The 21634-nt window shown below is 39.8% G+C and overlaps 2 protein-coding genes across 3 annotated transcripts; both read left to right on the top strand.

The window, feature by feature from the left end:
* Positions 1–4308: 4308 nt before the first annotated feature.
* On the top strand, positions 4309–9996 carry LOC145453304 (uncharacterized). 2 transcript variants are annotated; one of them, XM_080331291.1, is made up of 3 exons: positions 4309–5570; positions 5627–5737; positions 9738–9996. In XM_080331291.1, exons 1-3 carry the CDS (start codon positions 4893–4895, stop codon positions 9957–9959), a joined length of 1011 nt encoding a protein of 336 aa, XP_080187417.1. In that variant the 5' UTR covers positions 4309–4892; the 3' UTR covers positions 9960–9996. The 2 variants fall into 2 exon arrangements, with proteins under 2 accessions (XP_080187417.1, XP_080187416.1); XM_080331290.1 differs by lacking the exon at positions 9738–9996 and having other exon boundaries at positions 5627–6665.
* A 2880-nt stretch (positions 9997–12876) lies between these two features.
* Positions 12877–19959, top strand: LOC145454319 (uncharacterized). The gene is made up of 3 exons (XM_080332312.1): positions 12877–13624; positions 13891–14012; positions 19024–19959. Exons 1-3 carry the CDS (start codon positions 13525–13527, stop codon positions 19432–19434), a joined length of 633 nt encoding a protein of 210 aa, XP_080188438.1. The 5' UTR covers positions 12877–13524; the 3' UTR covers positions 19435–19959.
* The last annotated feature ends 1675 nt before the right edge of the window (positions 19960–21634 follow it).

Raw genomic sequence — 21634 nt, 5'->3', positions numbered from 1 at the left:
TACAATTGTTATTAACATATTGAGTTGTAAAACTATACGTGTCTGAAATGTTCTTGATTGGAAAATTATTCCACCTTGGTACAAATCACTCTGCGTATCGCGGATATCAGAAAATATTTTACAAATGTAATTGTTTCCAGTTACCAAAACAAAAGATGAAACAACAATCTCATTTGTTGAATAACAACCGGCGCAGGGCTTTATTGTCAGAATCTGTGACAGCGAATTGAAACATACACACATTTCACAGTACGAAAATATCACTTTGGAATTCGAGGGCATCATTTAAACTCTTTTCACACTATCTGTCGAACGCGTGAAATGTAAAACATTACGAGGTTACACTCTAAGGCTTTGATCATCAAGAAAGTAAATAGAGGTATGTTTGTTGGATACATCCTATTCAACCGGTCTTGGTTGATACAAAACTCATAACAACAATAAAATCGCAGTATGTGCTACACTGAAATCTACAAAAATGTGTTTGGATTGCTGTTCATAGTAGTGATATCGATTTGAACCTCCAGAATAATTGTCATCATCCAACCAAACTACTGAAAGTCGTTGTCAATTTGTATGATGTTCAGTGATTGCATACTAGAACTATTTGTGCAACGGACACGATCAGAGAAATTGGAAATTTTCCCATTGTCATTCGTCCAAGTAAATGTCGTCACAATACTCAGTCACTAAAATACCATATACTTGTATGTGATTGAATCACCGGCAATTAACTAGCTAAATCAAACCCCTAAGAAATTTCACTCACTCATTGGATATTAAACAGCATCGCCTAATCGGTGTGGGTCGTTTTTTCTAAATACAAATCATATCTGTCCAGCAGAAAACAATTTTCACTCACTTGGGTAATGAAGCCAGTGTGCAATATCGATACAAGATATTTTCGTCACACAAAAAATAATCAACTTCACTCGATGTTCCCATACTACGAAACTGTACAACGGTTTCATGTTTTTTGTATGACATGGAATTAATACCGATCGAAGTAACTGTCACACAAACACACTCTTCGTGGTTAACATTCTCATCGATTCTATTGAGATCAATGTACTTCATTTGTTCTGGATTCATTTCGATATGGTTAAACATTCAACCGTGACAGATACGAATTGTCACACACTCAACTATTATCATACCGAATAGTTATTTACAACAACCGAGACACAGAAAATTTGTTTTGGACGTTTCGATTTTATTACTGGAGGTACTCGTCACTTCGCTTAATACAATCTAGATCTAAACTCCATCGAACCTTTGGTGTCTATCGTTTTGCTGGATACGAATTATGTTAGTCTAACAGTAAACAATTTTCACTATCTTGGGTTATGAACTCAGTGTGCCAGCGGCGCCAAATTTGAAGTTTTCGATCAGTTGCCGAAGCAGTTCACCTTCCACAGTTTTCTCGGTCAGCGAAACCATATCGTATTTGTAACAAATAGCTCGCGAGTCGTGTGCACTGTGTATAGCCACATTTTGCCGCCCCATAGCATCCTGGCGCTTACTCAGAACTAGAACGGCCAAGTGGCTGCTAAGCCACTGCTGTAAAGCACACGCATCGTCTGTCTCAAGATGCAACTAGTGATATTCTAGTGCAGAACTATTCTCAGCGGAGCTGTGCATTTGGGATTCTTCGACAATGTTATTGAATAGCCAACCTTTACCGATATGAATGTTTCGGAGACTGGACGAGATTGAGAGATTCTTCGGATTATCTCGGAGTCTGGGATTGAGCTCTTCGGAGTCGGATGGACTTAGTTGCCGGAGGGATTCGGATCATCGAAAAGCACTATCCGCCGATCATTGGTAAATAACTAACCTACGGATAGATACGCAACACCCGTCGTTACGCTTGCTTGCCCGGGGAAATTACTGCTCAGCAATCTGAACGCAACATAATTGCTAATCCCGTAGCTGACGACCCGCGAGCTTAAATTCAATAAAGTTGATCTTATTTGAAAGCTACTGTCGCACTGATTCCGAAAATATACATTAAAATCTAATCATGGCAAAGGAACCCCCTTGAAATACACCTCAGTCTTAAAATCGGCATTGTTCTAAACCAGTGGTGGGCAATTACTTTCCTCTGCGGGCCAAATGAGAAGTATAAAATTCGTTGGCGGCCGAGTGAAAAATTTTAGCTACACTGTTAAAAATATTCTATGCCAAATTACTGGTCTGGTCCTGGCAGCAGTTTTACGACTCTGAGACCGGTAAATTTGAAAAATATTTTCCCCGTGAATAATATTGACCGTAATTTATTTTTACAAATACTGACTGTTAAAATTTTTACGGAAAATTCCCGTTACCTGACGTAACGGAAAACGGCTGTAATACCAAGTTACTGGTCTGGTCCAGTGCAGCAGTTTTACGCTGATGAGACCAGTAAATTCGAAATAACTCTCCCCGTAATATGATTTTACATATGCTGGCCGTAGGAAGTTTTACGGAAAATTTCCGTAACTAAAGGTAACAGAAATCTGCTGTAACATCAATATACTCGTCTGGTCCCTTGCAGCAGTTTTACGTTCCTGAGACCAGTAAATTTGAATCAGGTTTATTTGTTGCGGGAACACGTAAAAAAAAAGTAAGTGTGGATAATGACGAAAATCCAGTCTTTCTTGTGAAGATCATCAGTCAGCAACTGCTTGAATGAAGAGGGCTTCATCAAAACTTCAGCAGCAGTTGAAGGATTGTACTTTGGGCCATGCTCTTTTGTAGGTTCCTCTATAATCTGAACAAAGATTATGCAGTCATCAACACAGTTACAATTTGGAAACTTTGAGACGCTATAGTATGACATACTGCGACTTTTCATATTCTTGTCAATTTCTCGAATAATGATGGCCTAGGATAGCGGTGTCGAACATAAGGCCCGCAGGCCGCGTGCGGCCTGCGAAGCAATTCTGAGTGGTTTGAAAAAAACTGTATTACCCAGCACATTTTCTGACAAATGTTGAGATATCATTGTAAGAAATACTTCCCGCAAGGCCACAAATGTCAAGATCATAGGCCGTAATATAATTATCTGACAGTGGTGTTATGGTTTTACTCTAGTCATCATCACAAACAAGTTGGTGATACTGACATCCAATTCCCCAAACTCCAAAAAGTGCACACTGAGTTCATATTTTTATGAAAAAATGAGCAAAAAAGTAGTTATTCGTGAAGTGAAAAAGAAACTGTTATATGCAGGTCGCATGGAGAATATAATAGTTACAAAAAATACAATTCAAATATATTTGGTCGGACTGCTGTATCACTCCTACTCAAAGGCCCCAGATAGACAGAGAAACCCGAATGACGATTAATAATGAGCCAAATTCTAACGTCTGCGTTTACAATTAAATCACTTGTGTTCCTCAAAGCGCATACGATGAGTTAACGGCAGATTACGAATAAAACAAAGGGAGCATACAAATATATCAGCTTATTCCGTCGTTAGAGTCAGTGTTTTAGCGGTTGAATTCAAACGATCAATCTTTGAATTTTTGCCAAAATTCCGTTGTTTGCGAGTAAAGGTGCTGCTAGAATATATCGATATGATATGATCGTGAATGTTATGTAACATACCAAAATGTATACAGGATTGATAATAAACTATTCAAGCGAAAAGTAAGGGCGGGCGTTTTGATGTACCGTAACATTTTGAAATGATATCACTGATCTGGCCCGCGAGCGGTTTGAAAGTTTTGAATCCGGCCAGCGACGCAAGTTGAGTTTGATACCCCTGGCCTAGGACTTCGTACCTGAATCATCTTTTCCAGCGTGATTGCAAACTTTTCTGGCAATATTCCTTTGCATCGCACGTCCAATGCATTTTGCGCGGCACCGTGCTAGAGGCGAAATGATCCCTTTCTATCACATAAGCATTCGACGTCATGATTCATAATGCCATAACGCTTCCATTTTCGTGTAGTTCAATGTCAGAAAATGTAATACATTCTCATAAGCCATAGCTTCTGTTCACCATTAAACTGTAACGAAAATACATAGGTCTTCAGAAACAGCTCGGATACTGCTATACCTACAATATCTGCTATCAACACCTGCAATATTCTAAAGCTAAAGTGAAGCTGTGGCTTCGAAACCCTCAATATCTTACAGCAACGCATCTTGTTATTATCCAATACGAAAACATTACGTCGATATAATATCAATCTCGAAACATTCAGCCGCACGTGCTCAGGTTCAGATATGTCTGACGTCTGACGCCGCTACGTCTCGAATATGTATGACGTCACAATGTACTGTTCGCTCGAGCAGCTACGAATTCATGATCAAACAATGGGAGACATTCACATCCATGGTCAACCACTAGAGGCGCGCCCTTCAAGTCCTACTTGTGATCTCACAGTGTTCTCACTACCCAGAAAACTATAGTGATTTAAGCCTTTATCGGCACTCGGCAGTGCATCATACCATCGATTAGTCTAAAGCTATTCACGTCATTCGAAAAAGATTAACTAACATTATGAGTTCTACGTCATCGAATGCCAATACATTTTCCTCGTGGACCGTAGACCGCCTGAAAACAGAATTGTCCAAAAGAGGTGCCAGGACTTCTGACCGAAAGAGTGATTTGGTGGAACGGTTAGTATCAGGACAGTACCGTAACAATATTGATACACTTATTCTACAAAACAAAAACTGACATTTTCCCACGCATGCATGAGATAACGACTAGATAAAAAACTGTAATCGAGGTCTCCATGCGTATCGTCACCAGTCACAACAGTCCTAAATAATTTTTTAACAGACCGTGATACATTATACATAATGTATCTGTATTCAGGTTATGCTCGTATGACAGAAACGAGGACTTCAGGTGCGGGAATTTTATTCGAACAGCTGGAGAACGATTTCCTTGGCCAATGAATGGTTATATGACACTTCAACCGGATATGATTCCATCTATTAGCAATGCCCTCATCATGAGTTATTTTATAAAGTTTGGTAGGACCGATGACGTGAAAGAAGTTAAATCAGTTTCCAAGGGAATGAAAATGCTGGAAGCCATGTGCGTTGAAGCTTGTTCCGTGCTAATGGTTGGTGAACAATATTTTTATACGGGAATGGTCAGGGCATCAATGAAACGTCATGCCAAATACTGGTGCAAATTAAGATGTAACACGTCAGGAGAATTGATGAACAGCGAATGTGAATGTACTGCAGGCGACGGGTTGAATGCGCCATGCAAACATGTAGCCTGCATTGCATTGATGCTAGTTGAATGTGGTTTGACCGGCAATGCTAGAATAAAAAAATTGTGCACCGAAGAACTTCAGAGCTTTCACCAACCAGTCTCGAAAAATGGAGGTAAATTTTTAACTGCCGAAGAGATCTTTAATGGGAAAAACGAGTCCGAAAAAAATTATGATGAAGCTTTCCATCAAAAAGCCAGATTAAAAATTCTTCATTATTGCTCAGCAAATGATCACGATATATCTGCCAAGTATTTGTTTCAACATGCGAATTTGGCTGCCGCAGTTGTTGAACATGATTATTTGGAAAGAAAGTTTACGGAATACTGGGTTGATGATGCGCTCATGGTAAGCTGCATTCATGTTAACTACTTCATATCCTGATAATGGTTGATTTCTTGCAGGTCTCTCGCGTAAAAGCACAACAAATAGAGGAACTGAGTGTAATGCAGAGTGACTGTGCATTATGGGTCAGAGAGAGGAAATGGAGGATCACTGCATCCCATTTTGGTGAGGTAATTTTAGCAACAGAGCGTCGAAATATGGTAAAATTGTGCGAGCGCATCTACGACGATGCAGACTTGAGAACTGATGCAATAATTCACGGGCGTACTCACGAAGCAACAGCCATACGAGAATTTTCGGCCGCGACAGGTCTTGTCACAACTCCGGTAGGCTTATATATTCATAACGAATACCCTTATCTGGCCGCAACTCCTGACGCGAAAATCGATTCCGACTGGATTGTTGAAGTAAAATGTCCTTATGCTGCCAGGAACGAACGAATTGTTCCTGGCAACCTCTTCCCATACCTCGAGAAACTATCGTCCAATTGTAGATTGAAAAAAAGTAACAAGTGGTATTATCAGATTCAGGGGCAGCTGGCATGTTCCAGAAAAGAAATGTGTTTTTTTGTTATAAATACATTTGTTGATCTTCACATAGAGACAATATACTACGACCCGTCATTTTTTCAACAAATTATGTTGGCTAAATTGGGCGACTTCTACAAAAGTCATTGGCGTCCTTTTATATCGCCTAAAATTGCTGACCCTGACACTGTTATCCATTCCGGATCACAGGACTTGATTCAATCCTAACCTTGATATATATGCTGCCGTATAGTATTATTTTACAGATGCAGATATGCGATATCGACCATGGCCGCTGCACCGACAACGCCGCGGACCAATGATCGACGAGGAGATTAGAAAATCCGATCGTAAAACTGTCACTGACACCCAAACCCATTTGCTTGATATGAAAGGGTCGTGATGATCCGGAGATCTTTCATTTTAACCGGGTTTATACTTTGGTCTCCTCGGTGTTTTTATACACCAAGCTGCTCACTTCCAGTTGTGCCCCGGATAACAATGCATAACTGGCTGACATCTAGCAAATGGCCGATAAAATGTCAATATACAATGTCGTTACCGCACATGACGGCGGAAAGTTGTTTATTTATTGAACAGATAACAAAGGAAAGCATACAGTCAGAATTGTGCTCGCCAGATTATTATTATTCAACCTCGAATGATTGACTGTTATATCACATTCATGTTTCAGGCTAGCGTCACTCATCACATGATAGGTTTACGAAAATTAACCAGCATAAAACAGACAAAGACAATCTTATTGCACAAAGGCAGTAGATTGAATGGTATAACACCCTGCAAAATTTTATAAGTCTTAGCGTACCCTATTATTCTTTCTACGTGCACTCGCTTTGAGGACACGGCGAAATCCGATTTTCGCTCTGATGCGCCAAGCCTTGCTCGTCCTTTCAGGAAGGTAGGGGTGTTGATCGCTACGTCAAAAGGAGCAAATAGATCCTGGACTAAAAATCCCTTGTCCGCCATAATACTATCGCCTTTCTGAAATAGGGAGGATGCATTCTGCAAAAGGCTTGATTGATCAATCATTTGCCTGTCACTCGTTGATCCACCATAGCAATCGCTTATAAATGATACTGCTCCTTTTGGCGTTATTCCAACAAGAACTTTGATCGTGTTTCGGTTTTTGTACGTCGAAAAGGTCTGTTTCTGCGCATTGATATCGGAGGGTTTTTCTATGGGAATTTCCGTAGAATCAATTATTACTCTAGTACATGGAAACAGGGCATGGTATGGTATGGTATGGTATGGAAGTATGGTATGGTATGGATCGATATTTTGGTATGGAATATGGAACAATGCATGTATGGTATGGAATGGAAGATTTTAATCTATGGTATGGAACGACATTTCCATACTTCCATACTTTGGTGTTTTATACATTTTTGTCGTTATCTGTGCAAGCTTCATGAAGCGTATACGTTGTTCGCTGTTCACGGAATACGATCGCTTTTGTTGTGTGTGAACGTGAACTGTTAAACGCTGTGTAGGATCAAATACACGCTTGTGCAACGGTTTTTGAAGCACTTGGAATGACATGATTTTGTGATGTAATAATGACAACAGTAATGTTGATCCGATATTCTATTGAGTCTAGACACGACGTCTCCGAGCGTAGTCTATCATGTGATGCAATAATTGGTAATGTTGGCTACTCCAACTACCTTATTCCTTGAGTGACGAGAGCTTACAAGCCATCATGATGCAACGCACTTAATGCTAAATGTGATTGATAATTACATTTCTTCTGAAACATTATACGCACTTATATACTATTACATACCGAGATATCTTATTGGTCATATTTCAAACGCTATGGCATTAGGATTATATATCAGGGAGTGGGGTAAATCTAGTTTGAAATTCTCGCCACACTAACCCCAGCCAAATACTGTACTAATAATCACGCAGATCGCTGCAGCATTGATCGCCTGCAGCTGGGATATTTTATGGGTGCGCCTATATTATAAATTATTTTGCGAGCATTTACTTCAAACTTGCATGTGCCTCAGGCCAATGTACCGGAAATGCGATGATATTCTTATGGAGCAGGGGCGTGCTACTTCTCTAGTCGGCGGGCCGGATATAGGAAAATTAAGTACTTGGCGGGCTGGATTGCTGAATGGATAAATTATTCGCCCATATATACAAGAAATAAATCGTATTTATTGAATGTATTTTATCGACAGCAATGTCACTTCAAAGCCATTTCTTGCCGATAATGAAAATACTACAATGTGGATTTGAGAACAGCATTGCCTTACAGGCGCCGCTACGTCTGCTTCTCTCTGATCAACTAACTCACAGTGCAATCCTTAATTAAGATTTTAAAGCGTTTGATAAGCCCCCTACACAAAATTTACCAAGATATCAATTCATTAGGGTTGAGTATATCGTAAATGCCGATAATGCAAGTCTTCTCGCTTCGAAGAACTTACCCATGAGCTCCACTCTCGCACGCTGCGCTGTGCGCAGATCTATATAATAACATGCAGTCACTAAAATTTGACGTTCAGGCAAGTAGTGGGGAATCTCAGCAGACTGGGGCCGCGGGCCACATTATCATGTAAGACGGGAAACTGTCCGCGGGTCGGACAAAATCTCGTTGCGGGCCGTATGTTGCCAGTCCCTTTTATGGACGGTCCTAGATAACAATCTGCTGACTATCTCATTTTGCTCGCGGAAGCTGTAGAGTAGAGGCACACGGCACCTCACCGCTGTGAACTAAACCTCACCAAAACAGACTCTGCGAAACTATTACCAGGAGTTGGATTCGCATCATGGCTAGTTTAAGCAATAACGACATCCGAAATATAAATAATATAGGTGCTAGAAAAGGTACTATACTTATGATATTGAAGTATTTGAAAGTATGGAATACGTATGGAGTATGGTATGGAACAATGTTGGTATGGTATGGAAAATTGCAAGTATGGTATGGAGAGAGTAAGGCAAGTATGGAGTATGGAAAATTCTCGTTCCATACCATACCATACCATGCCCTGAATGGAAATTGCTTCTTGAAACTTTCAGGCATCGTATGTAAAATGGTTGATTTTGTTGGCCAAATATTCATTTTTTTCAAGGTCGAATATGAATGCTTAATCCACGAATTGAAGATTCTTGAAACCGTGGCCTCCGAAATATCAAACATGTAGGATAGTAACGGATGATCAAGGTTCAGGCGCAGTTTTATTAATACAAGGAAAAGTTGATCCATATGTGATATCATTGAGCAAAGGTATTTGGGCTTTTCCGGGTTCTCCAAGAGTATATCATAAAACAACCTCATATGCGCAAAATTCTCAAAGCCAGTAAAGTATTGTATTCCTTTGTCGTCTGATTTGAAATTAGCCACGCGAATTTGTGGACGTGCGGACTGCATACTCTCAAGGGTCAGATTTCTATTATCGACGGCGTCTGTCTGTGTAGAGACAGTGGTGTGTTGGATTGGCATCAAATGTAACGATTCGTCATCAGTTTCTAATATATGCGGCTGCGTGCTCAACGGTGGGACTGAGCGATTATACTGAGACCTTATTTTAACGGGCTTCGAAGGTCGATCAGCAAATACTGACGGTACAGCTCCGGGTTTCAAAAGCCTCCTTTTGCAATTTTGCAGGTAATCCGACTTGGCGAAATGATCGTGGCAAACCACGTCGAAATCAAGGTTCGGCTCCCACAGATCTTTTGTCGCTTTATCGCTCCGTCTGATTGCAACTCGCCACTGCAATCGCAATTTCTTATCGCCGGGGAAAAGGTGTCCCCCGATCCGATTTTTACATTCCGGAACGCAACAATACTGAGGCATTATTTCACGCGCAAAGCTCGGAAATTGCTCTAATATATATGAAGGAAAATACAGGCTTTTATTATAAATACTTCTTGCTTGACAAATTTGACAGTGAGGCTTGGGAAATTGCTTTTCATGAAATATTTCTTGTCATGACTAAGGCCGTGGAACTACCACAAATAGAGACAAATTATTTAGACTATACCGGTACTTAAAAATGGGGCGAACGGTCTGTATTGAGCCCGTTTTAGAAATACAATAGCTGTAAATCTATGAAAAAAACTACCCCGTTTTGAACAAAATGATGGTTTGGTATTTTTTGCACGATTGTTGCTTGATAAAACGTATTCTCCGTTACAAGGATGCGATATCTATTATAGAAAGACCGTCCATTGATAGTAGACATTATATCTAAGTGACGAAAGAAGGACTGGAAGGGCGCGCCTCTAGTGGTTTGACCATGGATGTGAATGTCTCCCATTCATAAGGCCATTCGCAGGAAAAGGGTAAAGGACGTATACTCCTCTCGTCGCAATGGCAAAGGAGCATGGCGGCTATACACCAGCTCCAGTGTTTAGATATACAGTTTGCATCATACATGCGTCAAGGAGTCTACAATGGTGGCAGAACTGGTCCAACAGATAATTACACAAAAGATCATACCTGCAGCAAAACTATATAACATACCAAATTCGCTTGGCATGCTACTATTGCTAGACCTTGATGTCTCAAAGGATACTATTTATAAAGCGATATAAACGATGGTATCTGCAATGCCCAAATGTTCGGATACCATTCACCGATTAGCATTCAGCACGGCCATCGATGTCGTAATTTGCTTGATGATTGAAATATGATGTAATGACGAAAATCACATATATATGTCCATAAGACCGTAAGCGTGTGAAATGATCGAATTGTAAGTGCAATAGCAATGTTGTAACTAATGATTATCCAGTAAATCGCTTTTACGAATGCAAAAGTAAATCCAGAATACTGATTATCCAGTAAATTGCTTTTACAAATCCAAAAGTAAATATGAAATACTGGTTATCCCGTAAATTGCTTCTACGAATTTAATCTGTAATTTTTTTACCCTCTGAAAACAAGTAAATTTACTTTCGACGTGCCCGTATATTAATTTAACGAGCATTTACTGTTAATATAACTGACGGGACAAATTTACCGGTATAATTTGGGTAAATCTACGAATATTTCTGTGAGTGTATATTCTCCAGCGTATTTTATTATATTTCTGAATTACATTGTTAAGAAATGCTGCTCAGTGAATGTGTTGAAGTTAGGTAATGAGAAAGGGGCGGTAAATTTTTAAAAAATATCGATTTGCCGTTATGATTCGAAACAATGTTAAACATGACACATTTTTAATTCTCTAAACAACTATCCACGTTATTCTATTAAGACACTAAAACAGTGGTTCTCAAACTTTTTTTAGACACGTCCCCTTTATGAAAGTGAAAAATTTCGCGTCCAAACCCCCTATTATGATATAAAAAAAAAAAACATATTAAAAAGAGCAACCAGCATGCTAGCAATCCCGACGGGTAGTTTGATGGCATGGAAGGTCATGGTTGTTGATGAGAGAATTCTGCAATATCAAAGTCGGACAATACACAGAGCAATAAAATGTATAAGCTGGGGTTAAATCGCGCTGAGTGCGCAAAAATTTTTCATTCAACTTCAGCTTCACGCCCCGCAGTTCGAGAACCACTCCACTGAAATGTATATGGGATAGTAATTAAAAGCTTGTCTTGGTTGCTGCATTCCGAGCAGAGTGTAGCTCAAATAGTCTTGATGTTGAGCGAAATTTTTAGATTTTCTGAAATTCATCCTCCCTTGCCCGAGTGTTTTGTGTTTTGTCACAATTAAAATCCTTATAAATAAATAAAAATAATAACCAAAAATAATAACCAATCTCGGCACCATGCTCGGCAAAAACTAAAAGGACGGGTTTACCCCTAACTTCAGTATACAAATATTTAGTGCCCTAAACCTTCATTGAATTTCAGCTTTGGGCTTTCTCTTTTTGACATGCCTGTTCAGCGTTCATCTTTTATGGGAGATAGATATGATGAGTTATATAGAAATCGCGAGCACTGATTGACTTGTTTTTCGAATTAGGGATTTGGAAACGCCTCACGTAACAATTTGAAACACGTACGCGAACACTGCGTAATCTGACAATGACAACAGAGAAGGTTTGACCTAAGCCATATCAAAATAGTGATTTCTTATGAATTATGAATTGCTACTCATACTTTGCCACATAGCCTTTATTTTTAATCTGGATTACGCATGCGAGGTAGCCTACGTAGGCAGGGTAATAGTACGTGGCATAGTAATGAACAGGCTTCAAAGTAAACGAATTTCTTGTTTAGTTGATACAGCCTATGGTTTTAGTCCACTCATCGACATTCAAGAAGCAGGTTTAATGTTATGAATTCCAAGCAACCTTACGCGGGCCGCACAGAATAGCTTCGCTGGCCGCACTTTCCCCAGGACTGTTCTGAACAATCGCAGCGACACAGCACAATTACCATAACAATTGTAAAAACTGTTTACAAGTCAAAGAAAGTTTGCAACCTGCATTTCGTTTGTGTCGTGGATGTCTGCACTGTCGGTGAACTTATCGTTTGACATTTTACGGCTTTTAGCCTACTTGATAGGCCTACCTTCGTCGACGGCCATTGTCTGCTCACTGTGAATCATAAACGGTCAAATGAAACAACAAGGTTTACATGGCGTGATGCCATGCGTGCGTGCGGGCATTGGTTCTTATATCAACTATTCTTTGCGTTCTGTAGGATTACGTGTTTCCACTACATTCTCTTCGCTGAAGCGTTATGTTTAAGTTGGTCTTGGATCATTGAACTGGGATTACAAAGTCTGCTTCGCTGAAGGCGTTTCCGCTTTTTATAAACAGATCGCTATGAAAACGCCCAAACTATGCTCACAAAGTCAGCTTACATTTACCAAATGTCACAATATTTACCGAGGGCTCCAATTTCCTATGTCGTGAACAGTACGACATTGGGTCAAGGGATCTGATGTAGCGATCAACATTGCATTATGAGCAGTCAATGGGCCTGAGCAGTCTATTAGGCAGTCAATGAGATCTCCGTGGGCAGGTTAGACTGCAGTTATTTAGCCAGCGTATGAGAAAAACTTAAATTGTATACGTTTCATGCAGAATTACAGCGTATGTAAAACTCTACTAACATTATATGACGAAACATTTTAAAAAATATCGGCTTGATTTTTCAGGAGTCTTGCTACCGAATATTCGTAGTTTTGTACTATAGCGTTAATCGATACCCATCGAGTGTTAGCCACGAATACGTGATGAAATATGGTACAGGTTATGATAGAAGCCTAAGCGTCCATATCATCAGCATGCATATATCAAAATCTTACTGATGTACCAATATTGCGAGACAAGATCTCTTTCATTGCATCTCAATATTGCGGTGTTTTGATTTGATGATAATTTAGGTGAAATTAATGACTGACTGACATGACTTGATCAGTTATTAAAATATATCGTTAGCTATTTTATTTGAACAGAATAAACGTGACAGTTTTTAACTACCGCAATATGCATACGCTACTTCTTGCATCGATTCTAACCTGCATATATATATCGAAAAGTATAGCGACAACGGGGTGGAACTTGATTAATATTGTAGAGGAGCAAGGTGCGTGCAACTAAGCATAAGAGAAAGAATGGCAGCAATTATTTTCACAGTGATACATATCCCTATATTTTCATAGCCGATTCCAGTCTAGTTTTGTTTTCGATCACCACGAATGTAATTCCCTCTGCTGCCGATTTAAACACATTTAACCTTACGGAGGCGAACTTCAAAAGTGTCACAACTAATGCCCTGGTGAAAGCCTAACTGTCACCACTTCGCCATTTCATTTCCGCACGTCGCCTAAGATCAAAACGATTTCTTTTCAGAGGATGATAGCTGCCCAGATGGAGAAGTAATCCCCTGCAATAATACCATCAGTACCAACAATACCATTTTGCGTTATGAGCGCGGAAATTTAACTCATATCACCCATTCCATACCGAGCAAGGTAAGTAGGCTATGCGTAGATGTATGTATGGTATTCCGTGTATAACCAGCATCTCAAAACCGTTTAAATTAAAGGCTATAGTTAGAGTTTAGCAATAGTGTCGTTTTCTGCTCCTGAACCGATCTCGCGATACGGTGTGCATGAATTCTGATCCAGCTTTCCAGCCGTTTCGCAATATACCTCGGGTTTGAGGGTGGGTTTAGACGTGTACCGCTACGTTACATCAGTGCTCCTCAACTTTTTTCGTCGTGGTACACCCTTTTAACGTTTTCTCAGCCTTATCTGGGGGTGTTCAACCTTATTCCTACGGTCGCATTCCAGTGGAGAGTCGTCATAGATCATCTGGACGACAAATACTCGCGTGAAATTCACTATCGGTAACATATCGCACCGCGAAGAGCCCTTGCGGGGTTCTGAGCCATCACTGTTTTCTTCTTCTGTTTTCTAGTTGTAGAAGTAGAACACCCACACAGGAGTACTATGCACCCAAATTGCGAGTATTATTCTTAGGAAAAAAATATTTGGGATTCATTTGATATTCGGGAAAAAAATTTCAACCTCATGAATGAATTTCGTCGATAATATTGGCCTACGTAATCAAATTAAGGTGTAGATTTAGTTGAAGGGCGGTCTTCGAAACTTTTGGTCACAAAATTAATGATGATGCATCTTCCAGTTCTGTTAATCACTTTGCTGCATGTTGTTATTTCTTCTTCTTCTTCATCAGGATTGTCGGTATAGCCAAAGTATATTGAAATCACTCAAATATACTAGAAAAACCGTTATTCGTGAGACGCATTACTTTCTTATGCGTTTCGCATTCATACGGTGGGGCTCAGATTGCAAGGACACTATTAATAATAGAAACGGAGAAATCCAAGTCACCCGAGACCGTACTGACCGTGGAAAATTTTTTAAAGTCGACTTAAAAGTTTTGAGAACCAATTCAAATTGCATATTAACGGCCCCTAACACACGCTAACATAAATATGTGCAGATGGCCGTTTAATTATAATTACGGATTTGCGGCTGCATGCGTCCACAGTAGGGCGGAGCATTGACCGGAACGGGATTGGATATCCAGCCGGTTTCTCATTTTTGGCCGGAGCCGGTTCAGTACTTTTTCTGATATGGCCGGAGCCGGATCAGTACTTTGGGGCAGCCTTATCCTCTTCCACTTCCACCAATAGTTAAATTCAATCAATCAATAGTTAAAGTGAAACGTTCATGGAAATAATCCACATGCCAAGTCCAAGTTGGCATAAATACTGCAGATAGGGGTTATGCTTGATCTTTGAGTTTTTAAATTAATGTTTGCATTGTTTCAATCATTATTCAATGGGGGAGTTCCACTTCATTTTGGACAAGCGGAGGCGATAAAGATAACTCGACCCAAATCTGTTTTGTTGCTATATGCTTTACTATGGGATTGGGCTAAACATCGACCCAATTTCGTCTCTTGAGGTGCGACGAGGATGGTGAAACTATCCATATCTATATAAATTATCCATATGGATATCAAATAGCTGTTAGTCGACGATAATGATGCTATTTCGTGGCGTGTTGTCCTCGTGATGGACATTGACATTCAGATACTGTTAATTTTCTAGAGTCGTATGATATGGCTGTTGTTATATTCCTCATTGCCTAAGGATGATAGTCATTTGATATCAAAAGATGCATCAATTAGAAACAGAAAGTTATCGGGAGGATGGTTCCGTTTACGAAGAAGAGGTATGGAGGATGCCTGGTTCTGGAAAAGTTGTCTGCAGAATATCAGTTCACCAACATAATTTATCCTGCTTCCCCTGCAGTAAATCAGTCCACCCATGAGTGTTGTGTGGTATGGAAAATTATGAAATGAGGCTGTGAGGTCCTACAACATATAAAAATCATGCGTTTGAATTACCATGAAGCTGATGAAACTTCAATTGAGGCAGCCTCATCTGTTTTCAATGAAAGAGGTTGCAGAAGAGACGTCAGTGTCAAAAGCTGTTGCAAAATATAAACTGTAGAGTCATCAGTCACGGCGTCTTATTCTGACAATTCAACAATTTGGAAAAGGGGATAGCTGAATCTATAGTGATTCATCCGTTATCGAAAGAATCATAGCCTACTTGATAGTTGATAGTGAAAAGCAACCACCATCATTGCGATGATAAATCCATTAAATATGGTATCGGTACTTTTTTCAAGTACAGTCACTTCAACTTCTTCTTTGACATTCTGGTGCGTTGCCTACCGTATGGATTGAATTACAGCAGTTGGACATTGAACCCAGAGGAGTATCAGTGAAGATGAGTAAATCCAGTGATAATTATGAGCCTGAGTGGAATTGGTGGCAAGTTTACACACAACTTTGCTTCATTCCTAATTATTCCATGCAAGTACACCTTCTGTCATGCGCAACTTATTGGCCTAAACAACCACTGTTTCTGGTCTGGATTACGAGCTCTCTGTTGCGTTCAAGATATCCATGAACACTGTTGGATATTGAAAGGATGGCGTATTTTTTGTACTTCCAACAGAATGACTTGGAAATTATAGGTTTAGTTGTAAGACAGTGAAGCAAACGATCTCATAATGACTTCAACAAAACAGGACTATTGTCGGTTGCTTGCTACCTGGACTCTTTTATTTGTAGCCTATCTGATACATATTATGTTGACAGCGCAATGAACTTTGCTAAAAGCTTCAAGATTTTCAAGTTCAAACTTGATGATCAAGAATGACTAAGGCTCACAAGCTCATTTTTGTGTTTTACAATCTACAATTTCGCATTAGTATTCTCGTTGAATGTTCTTGGATGTGGTGATGCTATTTGTATGAATTGAGTTTACACCGTAGTATTTTGCTTCGTGTCTGAATGCAATCCCATACATGGGTTTCTCAAATAGCAGGTTGACATTCCTTCTTCCTCAGAATTATGTAATAGTGTAATAAGTGAGCATGTGTAATACGTTTCTTATAATTTTATATTCCAAAGTTTATGTGCTTACCATACAATTCATTTTCAGGGTCGGGCAAAAAATACTCGAGAACCTCTGCTTTATAAACTATATACGCTTTGCGACTTCATTTTTTCTGTTCCATTTTATTCAACAAGATAACTGCAACAATACAACTGGTACATCGTTTAATTGTCAATGATCAGAGAGGATGAGATTTGGTATTATTAGTATTATAACTGCAACAATACAACTGGTACATCGATTAATTGTGAATCATCAGAGAGGATGAGATTTAGTTGGTATTATTAGTATTTTATTATTTAAATATACCAACAGTAACAGATAGTGATTAGATTAAAGGACAGGACTCGGGCATTGAAATGACATGAATATATCTAGAAAGGGTTTGTGTTGAATTTAGTCCAACCTGGTGTAGTATTGGCTGCTAAATGGAGAAAATAATAATGATAGAACCATTGCAGTTGATGATAAGGATAGAATCATAATTTCAGCACTTCCGTCACGAGGACAAGACGCCAAGAAATAGCATCATTTTCGTCGGCTAACAGTTATTTGATATCCATATGGATTATTTATATTGATATGGATACTTTCACCATCCTCGTTGTACGTGAAGAGACGAAATTTGGTCCATGTTTAATCCAGTCCCATAGTAAAGCATATAGCAACAAAACAGATTTGGGTCGAGTTATCTTTATCGCCACCGCGTGTCCAAAATGAAGTGGAACTCCCCCATACTATCCTGGGAGTAGATAATTATTATCGGGGTTTTTCGGACCTGATCACGGTACATGTCCAGAATCCGGCTTTGGAGTCGGACCGGAGTCGGACGAGATCTTTAAAAAACAGGATCGAAGTAGGACCAGAGAATTTGTCGATCTGCTCCGTACTAGTCCATAGGGTGGCCACCCCTGGCCTAATCGAAATAAGAATGACCAAGGCTGCAATGTATACGAAATGCTAAATACTAATCCGGGTTCGAGGTTCTCGAGCTACCATTTAAGACAGTGGTTCTCATAATCGACTCCGATTACCAATGGCTATACCCCTGCAATTATGTCGGCCTACACTCCGCTTTTATAACCACCTGGTAGGAAGTACCAATTCAAAATTGCTAAGAAATCGTGGCGATTTACGCTAGAATCAATCTGAACTCATGTTGACTAATTCGTGTTGTAGGCCTACTCTAAAAGGAACCAATAATCCCATTATCAACGGTTGAATGATGAGGAGAAACATTGCTGGTGACATCACAAAAGGAATGTAATTTACAAGCATATAGTTGATATGAACATTGTACGATACTGCGCATCCGGTCAACCTGCTGCGAAGCATGAATTTGCTTATATATTGTGATAGCTAGTCATTAGTATTTTGTAATGCGATATCTGGTATACACAGTACGCCCTATGAACGTGGTACACCCTTTATGCATTATGGTACTCCCTGGGGTGTACGATTCACCCGGTTGAAGAGCCCTGCTCTATATGATATCCAACCCTCGATTTCTAAAAGTAACGACCATGACACAATAAGTAGTACATAGATGAAGTAAAGAGCTTCTTGAAGGTACAGAACTTCAATATACAATTGAAATGGATCCGAATATTTTTCGGCTGACACTCGTCAAGGGTAGGCTATTCGTCAGCAACTAGTGGAGAATCGGAAAGAACATCATATATCAACAATCATATCACAAACTATGACGTCACCGGCATGAAATTTGCGATAATCGGGGCGAAGAGAGAGCTTTAGCTCAATGTGCTAGTTTTAGAAAGTAGCCTACACGAACTCCTTCTGTAGGCATAGACTAGATTCAATAATATGTGTTAAATCTTCCGAAAGTACAATGTTTATGCTATGATGACTCAGAAAACCTTCATGTAATGGTAATAGGTCATCATTGACTGCATAACCGCAACCAATATCCCGTCAGCGTCCACATCCTCATTTCAGATTAAATTTTCTATCCCCTGTAATCAATCAAACCAACAATTTTATGTAAACCCACGCACCAGACAAATACCTTCTCGATACAGGAATGTCCATGGAGAATACGAGCACCACCGGGTACGACCATATACATGCGGACCACATGCTATTACCATTTTCACGTCAGCAACCTGACCGAGTATTCCGTCTGCTTTGCTTTGGAGAGCAGGACTGATACATCTACTACTTCGTCGTCCATTTGCGGAGGAGGCTACACGTCAGAGTCGTCAATTCCAGTAAATGAGGTTGACTATTCGGTGTATTACAGCGAAGGTCATACATATGGGATGGGATTTACAACCGAGATTACATTCGTTGGTGAGCCCGACATCGTAACGACCGACGCTGCGACAAGTCCAACAGAAGTCACTACCTCACGCGGATACAGCCTATCTCTAAAAGAACTGTTGCGGTCTATGCCTTTAATGACATTTTTCCTAGGGAGTGGCCGCTATTGAAAGCGGCCAACATTTTTCCTGAGTATTGCATATTGTCATGGCCTATCGTCTCATATTCCTTCCCAGAAATTCTGAATTACACGAGGCTATATATCTCGTGAAGTGTACAATGTTTACAGAATGGATCTCATTTAAGGTTACCATACGTACTCCTTTAGGAGGATTTGTCTTCTTTTTTCAGTAAATCGAAAATATCGTCAACGACGCCCAAGTGTACTCCTTTTTTGGCATCGCCCTTCTTCCTAGCGTTGACTGCCAGCCGATTATACAGGCACAACTTATAAACGCTATAGATGACGCGGAATCTGGATTTTTTACGTACTCCCACACATTTTACACCCATAGACTAAATAATCCAAACTGCTCATGCGATTGTTAGATGCCGTTCTCTCATAATTGCTATGGACTCATTTCTGTATGTTACGCATATCTTTATATTTCGAATTGCAGTCTCCAAATTTACTGACGGCCACTCCCGACGAGGGTCAGTTAAAAAGCTAAGAGTGAATAAATTGCGAATATGAATGTGTTGTTCGTTGCAATATCTTTTTCCATATACCCATATAAAATCCGACTAAACTAATTCGCGCCACCCCCGAAGAACATTTTCAAGAACAATAAAATATGTCTCCAACCACTACTTTTTGCAGATTTACATTATAATGCTGGGTCACTTTCAATCTTGTCCACATAAACTGATGGGCTTGGGGCACGGCAGTTAGGCCTACGGTCCTGCGCTGAATATTAGCATAATGGCGGACATTAATTTTCAGTGCTCGGTTATATGAAATCAGTCGCCAATTTTAATGATCCAGGGTTACGGGAGCTTCAAAATTTTCTGCGAGGAGCTTGTGAGTTGTGATTAAAAGGAATAGGTTGGAAACCATCGATGCACGCATAGCAAGAACAAAAAACGTTGTACAATAAAACAATGAAGGAGAAATTTCAATGACATCCACGTGACTGAATCAATGAATTTTTGTAATTATTAATGTTTCATAGAATTGTCAGGCGTACTAGTTGTCTGCACCTTCTCTATTTCTTAAAAGCACCTGAAAACGTTTAGCATACCAAAATTAGAGATACATTTCTTTCGATGTGTGAGGCTTGGGTCGCCAGATGTTAAAACTCAGATTTGGGCCACGCTATGAAAGTTTTAGAACAACGGGGTAGGCTTCGTTAAACCTTATTACCAGCGGCGAGATAGCGCATTGTGGTATCGTCCACAGCTGCAACACCAACGGGTTGAGGGTTTGAGCAGGGTTGTAATGACTCGAGTCACGATTTTCTGATGACTCGGCTTGACTCGAGTCATTTTCTCAAAATGCGGAAATGAATCGACTCGACTTAAGTCAATCTGCGTATATGACACGAGACTCAGACGGTCGAGACCGACATTTGATTGGGATTTCGAACAATAGTAAAGTAACCACCATATTGGGACTTTGTCTATTGGTACTGGTACTTAGAAAAAGCGACCAGAAACTGTTAAAAGTGAGGAAAATTAATATATTATAAACGCGAACCATTCGATATCATCAAACAGAGTTGTAAAAGTGGGTTTATTAAGACTTTAATTGAAAATTGAGCAGTCAACACAATGTCTTGGACTCGGACTCGAGTCATAATACCATGACTCGGACTCGAACCTCTGCTCCATGACCTTGACTTTGTGTTCAATTGAAAATGACTCGACTTGACTCGAGTCAAAACTATAAAAGTGAGATTGATTTGTGACTCGGAGCCTTGTGACTTGGTTACAACCCTGGGTTCGAGTCCTCTCATCTGTGTAAGCGGCCTCTCATAAAAGTGTAGAAGTAGGCCGCCCTGACGTCCACACCTACAAGATAAAAATGGTGAAAATTGGCCTGATATAAATGATTATAGTGGTCGACAAAAACCATGCATATCACAAAAAAAAACCTTTATACCACATAGGTTTTAATCTCCTCGGAATAACTTACAAGACAGCTAGCGATTCGAAGAAAGTAACCATATATAGACCGCATCGTCTTGCTAATAAAATCATAGATGAAGGATTTTCACCCAGGTTGGGTCAAGATTTTCCCGTTTTGGAAACTTCTTTTTCACTTTCTGCAACAAACATGGTTGTGATATATCGTCGTATATGCGTCAAAAATCATTTGACGTGCCATGAAGATGCAACTCGCGTTCCACAGATTGTCGACCCCTATTCTAG

Source organism: Botryllus schlosseri, chromosome 13 (assembly GCF_051294905.1).
Source record: "Botryllus schlosseri isolate E-star chromosome 13, Bs_hap1, whole genome shotgun sequence".
Taxonomy (NCBI): domain Eukaryota; kingdom Metazoa; phylum Chordata; class Ascidiacea; order Stolidobranchia; family Styelidae; genus Botryllus; species Botryllus schlosseri.
This window is presented reverse-complemented; position numbering and strand designations above follow the sequence as displayed.

Excerpts from the sequence above, each read along its gene's own strand:
- LOC145453304 (XM_080331290.1), top strand. The coding sequence starts at position 4,893 with ATGAATGGTTATATGACACTTCAACCGGATATGATTCCATCTATTAGC. Across the intron at positions 5,571-5,626 it reads GGGTTGATGATGCGCTCATG|GTCTCTCGCGTAAAAGCACA; the intron begins GTAAGCTGCATT and ends GATTTCTTGCAG.
- LOC145454319 (XM_080332312.1), top strand. The coding sequence starts at position 13,525 with ATGCATACGCTACTTCTTGCATCGATTCTAACCTGCATATATATATCG. Across the intron at positions 13,625-13,890 it reads TAATATTGTAGAGGAGCAAG|AGGATGATAGCTGCCCAGAT; the intron begins GTGCGTGCAACT and ends ATTTCTTTTCAG. Across the intron at positions 14,013-19,023 it reads CCCATTCCATACCGAGCAAG|GAATGTCCATGGAGAATACG; the intron begins GTAAGTAGGCTA and ends TTCTCGATACAG.